This window comes from Oncorhynchus mykiss, chromosome 17 (genome assembly GCF_013265735.2).
Source record: "Oncorhynchus mykiss isolate Arlee chromosome 17, USDA_OmykA_1.1, whole genome shotgun sequence".
Classification (NCBI taxonomy): domain Eukaryota; kingdom Metazoa; phylum Chordata; class Actinopteri; order Salmoniformes; family Salmonidae; genus Oncorhynchus; species Oncorhynchus mykiss.
In genome coordinates this window covers 57330037-57346792 of record NC_048581.1, presented here as the reverse complement: position 1 = coordinate 57346792, position 16756 = coordinate 57330037, and the positions used below count along the sequence as shown (strand labels likewise).

At 42.0% G+C, this 16756-nt stretch overlaps 1 protein-coding gene across 1 annotated transcript; it reads left to right on the top strand.

The window, feature by feature from the left end:
* The first annotated feature begins 13798 nt into the window (after positions 1-13798).
* Positions 13799-16672, top strand: LOC110494192 (ly6/PLAUR domain-containing protein 1). The gene is made up of 3 exons (XM_021569020.2): positions 13799-14403; positions 15661-15798; positions 15938-16672. The coding sequence occupies exons 1-3, from the start codon at positions 14352-14354 to the stop codon at positions 16168-16170; spliced, it is 423 nt and encodes a 140-aa protein (XP_021424695.1). The 5' UTR covers positions 13799-14351; the 3' UTR covers positions 16171-16672.
* The last annotated feature ends 84 nt before the right edge of the window (positions 16673-16756 follow it).

The window sequence follows — 16756 nt, the reverse complement described above, 5'->3', positions numbered from 1 at the left end:
TCAATCCTGCTGAAAGGAACTACGAAGTTGGCAACCAAGAACTCCTGACGGCGTTGGAAAAGTGGAGGCACTGGCTGGAAGGAGCAGAACAGCCATTCCTGGTCTGGACCAACTGTAAAAACCTCGAATAACTCCGTACAGCCAAGCGCCTCAACTCCAGGCAGGCCCGGTGAGCCCTCCTGTTCACCAGATTTAACTTCACCATCTCCTACCGCCCAGGGTCAAAGAATGTGAAGCCTGACGCCCTCTCCCACCTATACAGTTCCTCTGCCACACCCTCGACCTCTGAAACCATTCCCCCTACCTCATGCCTTGCTGCCACTGTGGATTGGGGTATTGAGAACCTGGTCCGCAAGGCACAATGCTCCCAGCCTGGACCTGAAGGGGGCCTGGCTAACCGGCTGTTTGTCCCTAATCCAGTCTGGTCCTGGGTCCTGGAATGGGCTCATTCCTCCAGGCTGACCTGTCATCCAGGGTCCCGTCGTACAGTAGCCTTCCTTCGACAATGTTTCGACCCTTGACTGTTTCTCGACTGTGTACCCGCCTGCCTGACCATGAGCCTGTCTGCCACTCTGTACCTCCTGGACTCTGATCTGGTTTTGATCTTTTTGCCTGTCCACGACCATTCTCTTGCCTACCGCTTTGGATTAATAAACATTGTAAGACTCCAACCATCTGCCTCCTGTGTCTGCATTTGGGTCTCGCCTTGTGCCTTGATAATACTTTTGAAAAACTAGTGGATTACTTTGAGGAATACTTTTTAAATTAAGAAAGGATGTTTGCGGAAAAAAATCTGACACTTTTCTAACATTCAAATCAGCAATGAAAAAAGGCACAAGTATAAGTTTGTTCCACCTGAGTGAGTCTGACCAAAATTCAGAGACCACTATGATGACACCAAATTTGTTTGGTGGGAAAAGAGCAGGAATAGGCTTTTTTAGGCTACAGTCCAAGCTGTCTTCCAATGGTGCGACTGCTGTCGGCATCCAAAAGATTATCAACTTGAATAAACTCTTGGAGGTAAGGACAACAGCAGTGGTGTAGTCAATGTAAATACGGATATCACTTATTATGGATATCTACATAGCGCATTGATGTGAATCACACTGCTGCTCTCTCATTTTGCTATTTGCACCTTAAGGATAAATGTGTATTTGAACCCAATGGTTGAATTAAGCTGCTTATCAATCATTGTTTTTGAAAACAGCGGACAGCCAGTGAAAAATGTGCATATTGTGGATCCAAGCCTATGGAATAAAAGTGGGGCTTTTATTGCTTAATGTTGTACAACAAGCTTGGGCCCAACTAGTCAAGCAGTATGTTACGTGGGGGAGTATCATAGATTTGAAGTACAGTCCTGCTATCTCTGTAGTCAAACAATTTAGTATAAATCGGAAATTAGCTAGGTTGAATTTGGTTGTTTGATTTACCTTTTTCACCTGCTTTTTAAAAGAGAGGTTGGAATCAACTATGATGCCAAGATACTTCAAATCAGATGCCACCTGGAACTTCTCCCCTGACCCATTGACATCTGGCTCAGTAGCATCAGTTGTCCTCTTTGTGAAGAACATGCAGACAGTTTTTTTTCACATTGAGATGCAAACACGAGTCACTGAGCCACTTTGTAACCTGGTCCATTACAGTAGTGAGTTCTTGTGCAGCTTGTTGTTTGCTCTCTGCATGCACATATATTACTGTATCATCTGCATACATTTGAACTTCAGACCCAGTACAGACAGAAGGCAGATCATTAATGTACAGGCTGAACAGGAGGTGCCCCAGTATTGACCCTTGGGGCACGCCCACATCATAGCTAAGAGTGGGTGACAGCTCATTGCTCAGTCTTACACATTGAGTTCTGCCTTCAACGTATGATTTCATCCATCTCAAGGCATCGGGGGAAAAGTTTAACTTGGACAATTTTGTGATGAGAACCTCATGGTGAAGAGTATCAAAGCCTTCCTTAGGTCCGGAAACACAGCCCCAACAATGCCCCCTTTGTCCATCTTGGACTTCACATTTTCCAGAAGAAAGCAGTTGGCCGTTTCTGTGGAGTGTTTTGCTCTGAAGCCAAACTTCATGGATGGTAATGTGTAGGGGCTGTTGAGGTGGGGAATCAGTTGCTCTGCTACACACTTTTCAATAACCTTCGACACCACAGGTAGTATACTAATGGGCCTGTAGTTACTCACGTCAGCAGGGTCACCAGATTTAAAGATGGCCATTATTATGGCCAGCACAGTCACCGGATCTCAACCCTAAAGCTCCACAAACGATTATGTTAGGTCACCACCACGCCACAGAAAAACCCAGCCATGTTTCCAGCCAAAGAGAGGAGTCAGAAAAAGCACAAATAGAGATAAAATTAATCACTAACCTTTGATGATCTTCATCAGATGACACTCATAGGACTTCATGTTACACAATACATGTATGTTTTGTTCGATAAAGTACATATGTATATCAAAAAAATCTAATTTTACATTGGCGCGTTATGTTCAGTAGTTCTAAAACATGCGGTGATTGTGCAGAGAGCCACATGAATTCACAGAAATGCTCATTATAAATGTTGATGAAAATTCAAGTGTTATGCATGGAACTTTAGATACACTTCTCCTTAATGCAACTGCTGTGTCAGATTTCAAAAAAACTTTACGGAAAAAGCATAATCTGAGTATGGCGCTCAAAAAAATATCTGCCATGTTGCGCAGTCAACATTAGTCAAAAATAGCATTATAAATATTCACTTACCTTTGATGATCTTCATCAGAATGCACTCCCAGGTATCGCAGTTCCACAATAAATGTTTGTTTTGTTCGATAATGTCCATTTATGTCCAAATAGCTTATTTTGTAATCCAAACGCGCGTTCAGGTCTAGTCGGACGAAAAGTTTAAATGGTTATATTACAGGTCGAAGAAACTTGTCAAACTAAGTATAGAATCAATCTTTAGGATGTTTTTATCATAAATGTTCAATAATGTTCCAACCTGAGAATTCCATTGTCTGTAGAAAAGCAATGGAACGAGAGCTACCTCTCGTGAAATGCACGTGACTGAAAACGAGGCTGCTGCCAGACCCCCTAGTCAAACAGCTCTCATCCGGCCCCCCTTCACTGTAGAAGCCTGAAACAACGTTCTAAAGACGCTTGATATCTAGTGGAAGCCTTAGGAAGTGCATAATAACCCAAATCCCACTGTGAATTCGAAAACTACAAACCTCAGATTTCCCACTTCCTGTTTTGATTTTTTCTTGGGTATTTGCCTGCCATATGAGTTCTGTTATACTCAAAGACATCATTCAAACATTTTTAGAAACGTCAGCGTGTTTTCTATCCAATACTAATAATAAATGCATATATTAGCATCTGGGACTGAGTAGGAGGCAGTTTAATCTGGGAACGCTATTCATCCCAAAGTGAAAATGCTGCCCAATATCCCAAAGAAGTTAACCTTTTACGGCTAGGGATTCCGCTAGCGGAACGTTTCGACAACTTCCGGTGATATTGCAGAGCGCGAAATTCAAAAACAATTATTATAAATATTTAACTTTCATACAATCACAAGTGTAATACACCAAAATACAGCTTAACATCTTGTTAATCTAGCCACCGTGTCAGATTTCAAAAAGGCTTTACGGCGAAAGCAAACCATGCTATTATCTGAGGACAGCACCCCATCAAACAAACACATGACAATCATATTTCAACCCACCAGGCGCGACACAAAACTCAGAAATAACTATATAATTCATGCCTTACCTTTGAAGATCTTCTTATGTTGGCACTCCAATATGTCCCATAAACATCATAAATGGTCCTTTTGTTCGATAAATTCCATCGTTATATCTCATAATTGTCAATTTATTTGGCGAGTTTGATTCAGAAAAACACAGGTTCCAACTCGCGCAACATGACTACAAAATATCTAATAAATTACCTGAAATCTTTGTCCAAACATTTCAAACAACTTTCCTAATCCAACTTTAGGTATTTTTTAACGTGTCGATAAAATTTAAGATGGGATAAACTGCGTTCAATAGCGGATAAAAACAAAGTGGAGCGAGCTTTCAGGTCGCGCGCCCCAACCACAACAGTACACTTGGCTATCCACCCAGATAGAAAATGGGTACTTCTTAATTTCTCAAAGGAAAAATATCAACCAATTTCTAAAGACTGTTGACATTTAGTGGAAGCAATAGGAACTGCAAGCAAGATCCACATAGAAAACCAATTGAACACACTGTCACCTCAACAAACAAGAAAATCCTGGATGGTTTGTCCTCTGGGTTTCGCCTGCCAAATAAGTTCTGTTATACTCACAGACATTATTTTAAAGTTTTTTTTTTGTTTTTCTATCCAAATCTACCAATTATATGCCTATCCTAGCTTCTGGGCGTGAGTAGGAGGCCGTTTACTTTGGGCACGCTTTTCATCCGGAAGTGAAAATACCGCCCCCTAGCCCGAAGAGGTTTTAAAACCCATTCATTCTGTCTACAAACAGGCTCTCAAAGTGCTTGACAGGAAGCCCAAATAGCCATCATCACTGTTACATCCACAGAAAGCATGAGCTCCTGTGTTGGAAGAATCTTGTGCAATACACAGACGCATGTCTTGTATTCAAGATCCTAAATGGCCTGGCTCCCCCTCCACTCAGTACTTTTGTTAAACAGAAAACCCAAACATATGGCAGCAGATCCACAAGGTCTGCCATGAGAGGTGACTGTATAGTTAGTTCCCTTAAGGGAAAACACCTTTAGTCAATCTGCTTCTCTGTGAGAGCTTCCCATGTTTGGAATACACTGCCATCAGACACACAAAACTGCACCACCTATCACACTTACACAAAAAACCTGAAGACATGGCTTAAGGCCAATCAGATTTGTGAACATAATCCCTAGTTGTGTATTGCCGCTTTCCATGTTGTCTGTAGCTTGTGAGGTGTGGAAACATTTTGTCTTTTTGTGCTATGTTTCTCTGTCTGTGTGCTATGTCTTGCTTGTCCTATGTTGCTCTGCGTGTGCTCACTGCTCAATGATTATCTATATTATTATTGTAATTGTTTTTAATAACCTGCCCAGGGACTGAGGTTGAAAATTAGCCGGCTGGCTAAAACCGGCACTTTTACTGAAACGTTGATTAATGTGCCATGTCCCTGTAAAAATGTTAAAAAATCGAACTCAAACACTCCATTATAGACAGAATACCAGCTGACTGCGTCTTTCTTCCCTAAATTGTTCTTGCATAGTTTGGAGCTGTGCTTTGGGTCATTGTCCTGTTGTAGGAGGAAATAGGCTCCAATTAAGTGCTGTCCACAGGGTATGGCATGGCATTGCAAAATGGAGTGATAGCCTTCCTTCTTCAAGATCCCTTTTACCCCGTACAAATCTCCCACTTTACCACCATCAAAGCACCCCCAGACCATTACATTGCCTCCACCATGCTTGACAGATGGCGTCAAGCACCCCTCCGGCATATTTTCATTTTTTATGCGTCTCACGAATGTTCTTCTTTGTGGTCCGAACACCTCATACTTAGATTCGTCTGTCCATAACACTTTTTTCCAATCTTCCTCTGTCCAGTGTCTGTTCTTTAACCCATCTTAATATTTTATTTTTATTGGCAAGTCAGATACTGATACACTGTTAACGTTGAGACTGTTGTTTTGCCGGTACTATTTAATGAAGCTGCCAGTTGAGGACTTGTGACCCGTCTGTTTCTATAAACTAAACACTATAGTGTACTTGTCCTCTTGCTCAGTTGTGCACCGGGGCCTCCCACTCCTCTTTCTATTCAGGTAAGAGCCAGTTTGCACTGTTCTGTGAAGGGAGTAATACACAGCGTTGTACGAGATCTTCATTTTCTTGTCAATTTCTCGCATGGAATAGCCTTCATTTCTCAGAACAAGAATAGACTGACAAGTTTCAGAAGAAAGTTATTTGTTTCTGGCCATTTTGAGCCTGTAATTGAGCACACAAATGCTGATGCTCCAGATACTCAACTAGTCTAAAGAAGGCCAGTTTTATTTCTTCTTTAATCAGAACCACCGTTTTCAGCTGTGATAACATAATTACAAAAGGGTTTTTCTAATGATCAATTAGCCTTTTTAAAGTGATAAACTTGGATTAGCTAACACAACGTGCCATTGGAACACAGGAGTGATGGTTGCTGATAATGGGCCTCCGTACGCCTATGCAGACATTCCATAAAAATCAATTTGATGTTATTTTAATGGACAACATTTTTTATTTTCTTTCAAAAACAAGGACATTTCTAAGTGACCCCAAACTTTTGAATGGTAGTGTATATCCATTGATTCTTGAAGGATATAACTTATGAATGCCTCATGAGCTTAGTTCAACAGTCACACTCCATGAGAACCCAAAATATAAGCTTGTTTTACTCCATTTTTTTTGCCTCATAACATGGTTAAAACCATTTTTATATTATGGATGGTCAGTCCTTGCATCCCTAGCTCTGTCTATTAATCTGAGAGTGGTCACATTTCTCCAGGCCCATCCCTCAGCTTTTTACCAAAACAGAGGCAGGGCGATTTGTTATTGTTTCATCTGTGGATTTGCCCTTTAAACAGATATCAAAGTGTCACCAACAAAAAGGTAAGCAATAGTTCTAAAGCAAATGCAGCATATGGTATTCATTTTGGCAATCACTAGCCTGCTATTCAGTGGAGTGGGTATGTGGTCTGGGTTTAAGAGTCTCTTTTACAAGCTTAAAAGGATAAACATTCAACATTGGCCATGCTGCCACGCTCAAAACAACTGGAAACATTGAACTGGGAAATCTCAGACTTCAGTGAGTTCAAGACAACTGGGAACTCAAAAAAACATTTTTTTTTTTTAAAGAGCACCGGATGGAAAAATACATTTTGAAGGGTCATTCAACTCGGAATTGCAAGTCAGGAACTCGGGCCTCTTTCTAGAGTTCCCACCTGAAGATCACTGACGTCATCATGATTCCACCTGTTTTTTTTCAGAGTTCACAGATGTCTTTCAAGCACCATAAATCCAGAGAATGCCAGACTTTGACAAAGATTGACACAAAATGATCCCTATGAAGGACCCCCGTGACACCTTCCTGTTCAAGTGAGAACAGCACAACAAGGTGAGTCCAAATGTGTTGTGTATGCTGCTGCCTAAATTATGTAATATTCCAGAGAGATATGTATACTGTAGCTAAGAAAGTAAAACTAAGTGTATGTTGTAAGCTGTCAGTAGCCCATTTCAAAAGCGCTGAACAAATAGTTATATTGACTACGTCTGTCCTAGCTTGCTCATTAATTGAAATTACGGATTGCCTCTTATCTGCTTGTTGTCCCCTTATGCCATAGTTTGTACATCTCAATCAAATTCAATCAAATGTATTTATAAAACCCATTTTACATCAGCCGATGTCACAAAGTGCTATACAGAAACCCAGCCTAAAGCCCCAACAGCAAGCAATGCAGATGTAGAAGCACGGGGGCTAGGAAAACCGTCCTAGAAAGGCAGGAACTTAGGAAGAAACCTAGAGAGGAACCAGACTCTGAGGGGTGGCCAATCCTCTTCTGGCTGGGCTGGGTGGAGATTATAACAGTACATGGCCAAGATGTTCAAACGTTTATAGATGACCAGCAGGGTCAAATAATAATAATCACAGTGGTTGTAGAGGGTGCAACAGGTCAGCACCTCAGCAGTTGACTTTTCATAGCTGAGCATTCAGAGACAGTAGGTGCAGTAGAGAGAGAAAAACAGCAGATCCGGGACAATGTATCACGTCCGGTTAACAGGTCAGGGTAGCCGCAGGCAGAATAGTTGAAACTGGAGTAGCAGCACGACCACGTGGACAGGGGACAGCAAGGAGTCATCAGGCCAGGTAGTCCTGAGGCATGGTCCCAGGGCTCAGGTCCTCCGAGAGGGGAGGGAGAGAGAGAGAGAATTAGAGGGAGCATACTTAAATTCACACAGGACACCAGATAAGACAGGAGAAATACTCCAGATATAACAGACTGACCCTAGCCCCCCAACACATAAACTATTGCAGCATAAATACTGGAGGCTGAGACAGGAGGGGTTGGGAGACACTGTGGCCCCTTCCGCCGATACCTCCAGACAGGGCCAACCTGGCAGGATATAACCCCACCCACTTTGCTAAAGCACAACCCCCACACCACTAGAGGGATATCTTCAAACCATCAACTTACTACCCTGAGACAAGGCTGAGTATAGCCCATGAAGATCTTCCCCACGGCAAGAACTCAAGGGGTGCGCAAACCCGGACAGAAAGATCACGTCAGTGACTCAACCCACTCAAGTGATGCACCCCTCCTAGGGACGGCATGGAAGAGCACCAGTGTGCCCATGACTCAGCCCCCGTAATAGGATTAGAGGCAGAGAATCCCAGTGGAGAGAGCAGAACCAGCCAGGCAGAGACAGCAAGGGCAATTCCTGCTTCAGTAACTTTATGTTCACCTTCACACCCCTGGGCCAGACTACACTCAATCAAAAAAAAAACTGTTCCCGACCCTCATCTGCTCGCTACTGCTGGCCTTCCCAGATTCTGCCATTATGCTTCTGAAGTTGCCGGTAATAGGCTACACCATCGGTCGGCAACCTTTTCAATTTGGAGGGGCAAGTTATTGAACCATTTCTACTGATCTGCGTGCCAGTTATGGTTTTCATATGCACATTTTCGTGGAACAGTTTAATTGAATTTCATAATAAAGTCTTCATATCTCAAAATTATATCTATATGAAAATTATACAAATCTAAAAGTAACTTCTATTGCCATTGCCAATATGTGAAAATAGCCTACATAAAGCCAACAGAAACTATCCTGATAAAAATAAATATCCTATAAATCACATTGGCTGTGCATGGCCTGTCTGCAAGGAACTTGAAACATTATATCAACTATTCTATCAACTTGGTCAGGCCAGAAACTTGTGCTAGCAAACTTGCAACATTGTGTAAAATGTTCTGGGCCCTCAGAGTTCCCAGCGCCAGTGAGCTCGGGACACTGCTTTAGGCTATTTCTGCAAGGGGATAGGAAGTAGTCAAGTATGCCTATTTTGACATTTCCACCAGATCAGAGCATACCATTTTTTCCCATTTCATGCTGAGTGGTAATTGAAAGGGAGAGAGCTGGAAAGATGACTTTGAGGAGCTATTGTCATTCTCAATGGATGTAAAAACAGACTTTGTTTACTTGCTGTTTGAGGCAAAGAAAAACTTACTTTGAGAAGCTCCACAGTGATGGTGAGTTAAGACAACCCTAAATAATATCAGATCCCCAAATGGGGACATTTATAGGCCTGCATTTACGCAAAGGCCAGGAACACTAGTCCTACTTCTAAACTCAGCAAAAAAAGAAACATCCCTTTTTCAGGACCCTGTCTTTCAAAGATAACTTGTAAAAATCCAAATAACTTCACATATCTTCATTGTAAAGGGTTTAACACTGTGTCCCATGCTTGTTCAATGAACCATTAACAATTAATGAACATGCACCTGTGGAATGGTTGTTAAGACACTAACAGCTTACAGACGGTAGGCAAATAAGGTCACAGTTATGAAAACCTAGGACACTAAAGAGGCCTTTCTACTGACTCTGAAAAACACAAAAAGAAGGATTCCCAGTGTCGCTGCTCATCTGCGTGAACGTGCCTTAGGAAGCATGAGGACTGCAGATGTGGCCATGGCAATAAATTGCAATGTCCGTACTGTGAGACGCCTAAGACAGCGCTAGAGGGACACAGGATGGACAGCTGATATTCCTCGCAGTGGCAGACCACGTGTAACAACACCTGCACAGGATCGGTACATCCGAACATCACACCTGCAGGACAGGTACAGGATGGCAACAACAACTGCCCGAGTTACACCAGGAACTCACAATCCCTCCATCAGTGTACAGACTGTCTGCAATAGGCTGAGAGAGGCTGGACTAAGGGCTTGTAGGCCTGTTGTAAGGCAGGTCCTCACCAGACATCACCGGCAACAAAGTTACCTATGGGCACAAACCCACCGTCACTGGACCAGACAGGACTGGCCAAAAGTGCTCTTCACTGACGAGGTGCGGTTTTGTCTCACAAGGGGTGATGGTCAGATTCGCGTTATCGTCGAAGGAATGAGCGTTACACCGAGGCCTGTACTCTGGAGTGGGATCGATTTGGAGGGTCCGTCATGATCTGGGACGGTGTGTCACAGCGTCATCGGACTGAGCTTGTTGTCATTGCAGGCAATCTCTTGCAGGCAATCTGTGGTTAAATTCCCATGTAGGTTAGTGATGGGCATTCTGTGTCTTTTCTTTGAGCTGGCTCATTAGGCTCTGTTCACGCAAAAGAGACGGCTCATTTGGCTCCCAAATGGCTCTTTGTTCAAAATGCTTAAAGAACAGCCTAGAACTGTGAAAATATTGCAAATCTCCAATGTAAAGCCCAAAATGTAGGCTTGTGAAAGATTGTGAAATGCAAGTTCAAATACATTTTGTACATGGCCAAATTATTAAATGGCCTGCAAAAAAAGTTTTCTACAAACTGAAAAAATCAGCATGGACCAGATTGAGGCGTTCTCCCCACAATTTATTGTTTCTGCAGTGAGGATTCACTCTCTACAGGATCGCCCCCCCCCCCCCCCCCCCCCCCCCCCCCCCCCTCTAATCTAACTGCATTGTCCATTTACAGTAGCTATCACAGTGAAAAAAGATCATGCTACTATTTGCTATTTGAGGTAAGTGCTCAGTTATGATCTTGAAAATGTATTAATAAACCAATTAGGCACATTTGAGAAGACTTGATACAACATTTTGAACAGAAATGTAATGGTTCATTACAAATGTTGCACATTCACTGCTGCCATCTAGTGGCCAACATCTAAATTGTGCCTAGACTGGAATAATACATTTGGGCCTTTCTCTTGCATTTCAAAAATGACAGAATAAAAAAAATGGTATTATCTTTTACCAGATCTAATGTGTGTTATTCTCCTACATTAATTTCACATTCCCACAAACTTCAAAGTGTTTCCTTTCAAATGGTATCAATAATATGTATATTTTTGCTTCAGGTCCTGAGATACAGGCAGTTAGACTTCGGTATGTTATTTTAGGTTGAAAATTGAAAAGAAGGGTCAGAGCTACCCTCCTGTAGGTTTTCACTCGAAACCCAGTTGTAACTAACCTGATTCATCTTTATAAACCAGCTAATTATTAGAATCAGGTGCATTAGATTAGGGTTGGAATGAAAGCTTACAGGATAGTTGCTCTCCAGGAACAGGGTTGGAGACCCCTGATTTTAGAGAATTATTATTAACTTATCTGCAGAAAATCATTGTTTTAGCTCAAAAAGCAGTAGTATCAGTATGCAAATCAGGGAGCGATGGAAGCCTATTTAACTTGTATTTTTTATTTGGTAGCCTACAATAGTGATGGGTCCTTCGCGAACGAACGGCTCTTATTGAACAGATATTTTTGGTGAACTTCGGGAACCGAATCGCATCGAACGAAGAGCAGTCACAATGTGATGCATATTATATTGATATTTGTGTGTAAAGTCCACAGCCATTTATCGTATAATTCATTTTACAGACACGAAGATCACACCTTCTCTAGTGTATTTTGCTTTGTCGACATTCTGAAAGTTCACTGCCAAATCAGCTATTGTCATCAGACCTGGCATGACATTTTTTATCCAACATACTAGCATAAAAAGGTTGGATGGAAACCTGGTTAAAGATCACATAATCATGTGGTTGAAATTCCACCCCGAAAACAACAGTTTACGTTGATTTCTTTTCAACTCCAATGTATTTTCAACCGCAGGTAGCCTAGTGGTTAGAGCGTTAGACTAGTAACCGAAAGGTTGCAAGATTGAATCCCCTAGCTGACAAGGTAAAAATATGAACAAGGCAGTTAACCCACTGTTCCTAGTCTGTCATTGTAAATGAGAATTTGTTCTTAACTGACTTGCCTAGTTACATAAATATATTCAACTTCACATTATGTTATACAAATTACATTGAAACAACATTTATTAAACTGGTTTGGGCTCTGGTTCTAACAAAGAACAGATAAAGGTTCTTCACAGCCCTAAAAAAGGTTTCCCCTACAGGGACAAAATGAAGAATGTTTTTTTTTTTTTTTTTTTTTCAATTCATTTTTTCAATTTCGTAGTTGTAGCGATGAGACAAGATAGTAGCTACTACACAATTGGTTGTGTAGTAGCTACTATCTTGTCTCATCGCTACAACTCCCGTACGGGCTCGGGAGAGACGAAGGTTGAAAGTCATGCGTCCTCCGATACACAACCAACCAAGCCGCTGCTTCTTTAACACAGCGCACATCCAACCCGGAAGCCAGCCGCACCAATGCGCCGGAGGAAACACCGTGCACCTGGCCACCTTGGCTAGCGTACACTGCGCCCAGCCCGCCACAGGAGTCGCTGGTGCGCGATGAGACAAGGACACCCCCACCAGTGGATGCTTCTCAGAAGAGGAAGGGAAGGACCATCCTCCACAGTGAATTTCATACAAATAAAAATGGTAAAACAGTGAAAAACTATGCTAAATATATTAATGTCACCAAATAATTGATTAAAACACACTCTTTGGCAATGAAGGTCTACAGTAGCCTAAAGAGCACTCTGTAGGGTAGCACGATGGTGTAGCCGGAGGACAGCTAGTTTCTGTCCTTCTCTGGGTACATCGACTTCAATACAAAACTTAAGAGGCGCTTGGTTCTCACCCCCTTCCATAGACACTGTAATTATGACAACTTTCGGAGGACGTCCTCCAACATATCAGAGCTCTTGCAGCATGAACTGACATGTTGTCCACCCAATCAAAGGATCAGAGAATGAATCTAGTACTGAAAGCATAAACTACAGCTGACTAGCACTGCAGTGCATAAAATGTCGTGAGTAGTTGACTCAAAGAGAAAGACAGAGGTTTAACAATTTTGAACATACAAGATAGAGAGATTTCGTTATTTTTTTTCACTTTCAGTTTCACTTACTTAGCTAGCAAATGCAGCTGGCTAGTTTAGTTACTCAAACACCTGGTTCAAACAGAGGTATGCTATGTTAGCTAGTTGGCTATGACTATCCCACACAACACTGGAACTCTTCCAAGTTCTCGTTAAGCTTTTGTTTTTATTATTGCCACCGGGGCCGGTTAACTCACTGTTCCTAGGCCGTCATTGAAAATAAGAATTTGTTCTTAGCTGACTTGCCTACAAATAATTATTAATGCATTAGTTCTATTAGCTATGTGGACCAGGACGTTAGTTTAGCTAATATGGGGACAACGATGTAGGCTGTGTGTAGCGGTTATGACACGGTTTAGCTTGGAAAGTTTTTTACGCCTGGTCACATACAGCTGATGTGTTGTTCATTGAAGTCCACAAACGAAAGGAAAAGGTGAGAGGAGGAGAGTGCATAGAGGGTGAATGAATACAGCATGGCGGCTGTGATCTGCCGATTCTGTTGAAAAACGTTTCTTAAACTAAAGCAAACGACACAGGGATAAAAATACCTGAATTTATCCAATAGAAAGTCTTGTTTGCAACTGTTGGGCTAATGATTACACCCTAGATCAGCTAGATGCAGGCAAGAGTGTGCAAGGCGGTATTGAATGTGTAACCGTCTGTCATCTCAATTTTTTCTCTCGACCTGTGTGCACCTACGTTGTAAACGTTCATTCATAGGCTAGGTTGCAGCAACCTCATGATGGGTATAGTGAAAATGTGAATATCATGTAGTAGCCTAATCCCATCGATGTGACATTGAACTGTTTGAATGGAATATGAATGATAGTCATCCAACATGCTGTTATAGAAACAAGGCCATGCTCATGAACCCAAAAAATTGTCCTCCCTCATAAACGGCACTGACTGCCACTGGATCACACCTACAGTGTTAATGCGTTTTGGTACACCAGAAGTACCTACATTAATTTCTAATGGAACCCTGTGTTTGCCTTCTTGCAGTGCGTTCTGTGTGGCACATACATTGGATTTATCTAATATGCATCAAACTGTGTGCGTAGGAGGCTCGACAGAAATGGTAGCAGAATGATTACGTTTTGCACATCCAGATGATGCTACGTCCCATTTTGCGCAATGACACCGTCGGTGTGATCGAGGCGTCAGATTGAGATTGATTCTGTGGCGCTTGCCAAACAGAGCGCACTCAAAGTTAGGAGAAGCAAGCCCCCTAGAAACCTTTTTAGGCATGACACTGCATGCTTACTGGTGATATTACTGCTCCTACTTTATCAGAAGTGGATTCAAATTGAGGCTGACCATACAACTGTGTAATGTTTTTTTGGGAGAAAAAGTAACCTGATGGAGTTTATGGACGATGCAATCGTTTGTTCTCCTCGCTTCTCTGTGTGGATGCGTCCTTTGCTCAGGTACATAACTACTGTTTCTCTTTTTTAAAATGTCAGTGTAGGTTTATTTATATTATTTATAACAGTGGCAATCCGGAGTAATAATTCATTTCTTAATTACTGTCTCGTTGCCCCAAAATCTCTCAATTTAAAGTTTATAGTCAACAATAAAATGAGATTTTTGAGAAGCCTTTTAGCCTACCCAACTAAATCCATGCGTTAAGGCTCTCTGCTAATATAATGTATACATTATGTTCTAAAATGATGCAAATATGAATGCAATCGCTTTAAATGTAGACTAAACATGCGCAATTACACACAATGACATAAATTAATGATTGAACTTGTTTTACCTTTGGAGTCTGAGCCAACCTGTCATAATCATAATACCAGTCGGTGAACATGATTAAAATGGGCATTCTGTCAATCTGTCATTCAGACAGACGCATGAATAATTTCTGCTCCAACACCCTTATAGTTAGACAGGTTAATATTTTTGTTTGAACTATGGCTAATGCAATAATAATGTTTGGCCACATTGCATTCATATTTTATAGTTAATGACCCGACAGACAGAGACAAAGTACAGTACCATGAATATAGGATGTAATCCGTTTTGGGGGGTCAAATTAGTGATATAGCGATGTGTTTTACAAAGTGCTCCTATAATGCGTTGTATGTGTTGCAAGCAATATCCATCAGATCATGCAGGCATAACATATCAATCAAGCCCAGATAGTCAGAGGAAGCACAACAGATCTATTCCAAACGTCTCTGTTGAACACTAGCTGGGTGACTGTACTGATTACAAATATGGAAGCAAGGTTGAGTGAGTCAAGGATTCTTCATACTAATGATTATCTCTGTATTGGCTGTTGGAACTTGGCATTTCACCACAAGTGACTGGATAGCCTTCACATTTAAAAGTGCATCTGAATATCTCCTTTTCCTGAGACAGTGGTCATAATAATAGTGTGTTAAAATGAGTAACAGTGTAGTTGAAAAAGCAGTGGTTATAGCATTTTAAGCAGGTTTAAACCTCTGCTGTTTTACTGTCCAATCTGATTGAAAAGGGCACTGGACAATGGACTTATCAATGTATTAGAGGGAATAGAGGCATAAACAGAGGGAAATGGCTCCCTCTTGTGGAGTTTCTGCACTGCATTATCTCCATGGAGGTTGCTTGGAAACACGTACTTCCATTCTCGTGCACTGTAACTAGAGATTTCCTTCCATGTATTTTAGGCATCACAATTAGTGTGTGTGCATGCGTTTCAGTCTGGCCTTATCAGATGCAGTGTTACCACTGTGAAGAGACTCTGTTGGACAATGACTGTTCAGCTCCAAAGTTCATTGTCAACTGCACAGCAAACATCCAGAATGCCTGTCAGAAGGAGGTTATTGTGGGTGAAAATGGTGAGCCTTGACTTTTTCTGACATCAAGTCTGAATTTATTCTAGTAGGTTAATAGTAAATAACTTTTGTTTTACAAGATCTAAAATGTGCACCCTTTGTGTAATTTTTGGCCAAGGCTTTGTCTTCTATCTCCCTCCAGGTGTGATTTACAGGAAGGCCTGTGCCTCCTTCTCCACCTGTCTGATTGTTTCAGCAGGGTATCAGTCTTTCTGTGTCCCTGGTCGGGTGGGCTCTGTCTGCATTAGCTGCTGTAACACCCCCCTCTGCAACGGACCCCGCCCCCCCAGGATCTCCCTGGCCCCCAGCCATCCCCCCACCAGACCCACTGCGCTCCTCCTCATCATCACTGTTTCCATGGCAACACTGCCCTGATATGGACACTGGTATTGGCTAGATTGGACTGAATGTTCTCAGGTGTGGAGGTGCCTGGTGTTGGAGCAAACACTGTCCTGAGAGATGACTGGACAGGGATTCTGAAATCAAAGCAACAGAGCTGTCCGACACATACCGGTCCATTGACGGGAGTGAGAAATTTAGGAAGTATATTAAATCTGACCCAAAAGTTCATAAAAATATGTTGCATCCATAGTAAATTACACTTTAATCATTAGTGCAGACTGCACCGAATCAAATAGTGTTTATACCCCAGAGATGACAGGGTACATTCAGTACTATACATAATGTTTACAGTTAGGATGACACACTTGGTGTACAAAAAAATTAGGAACACTTTCTAATATTAAGTTACACTCCCTTTTGCCCTCAGAACAGCCTCAATTCATCAGCGCATGGACTCTACAAGGTGTCGAAAGCGTTCCACAGGGATGCTGGCCCATGTTGATGCCAAATGCTTCCCACAGTTGTGTCAAGTTACCATTTTGATACACACACACACACACACAGGAAACAGTTGCGCATGAAAAACCCAGTAGCATTGCAGTTCTTGGCAGAAACCGGT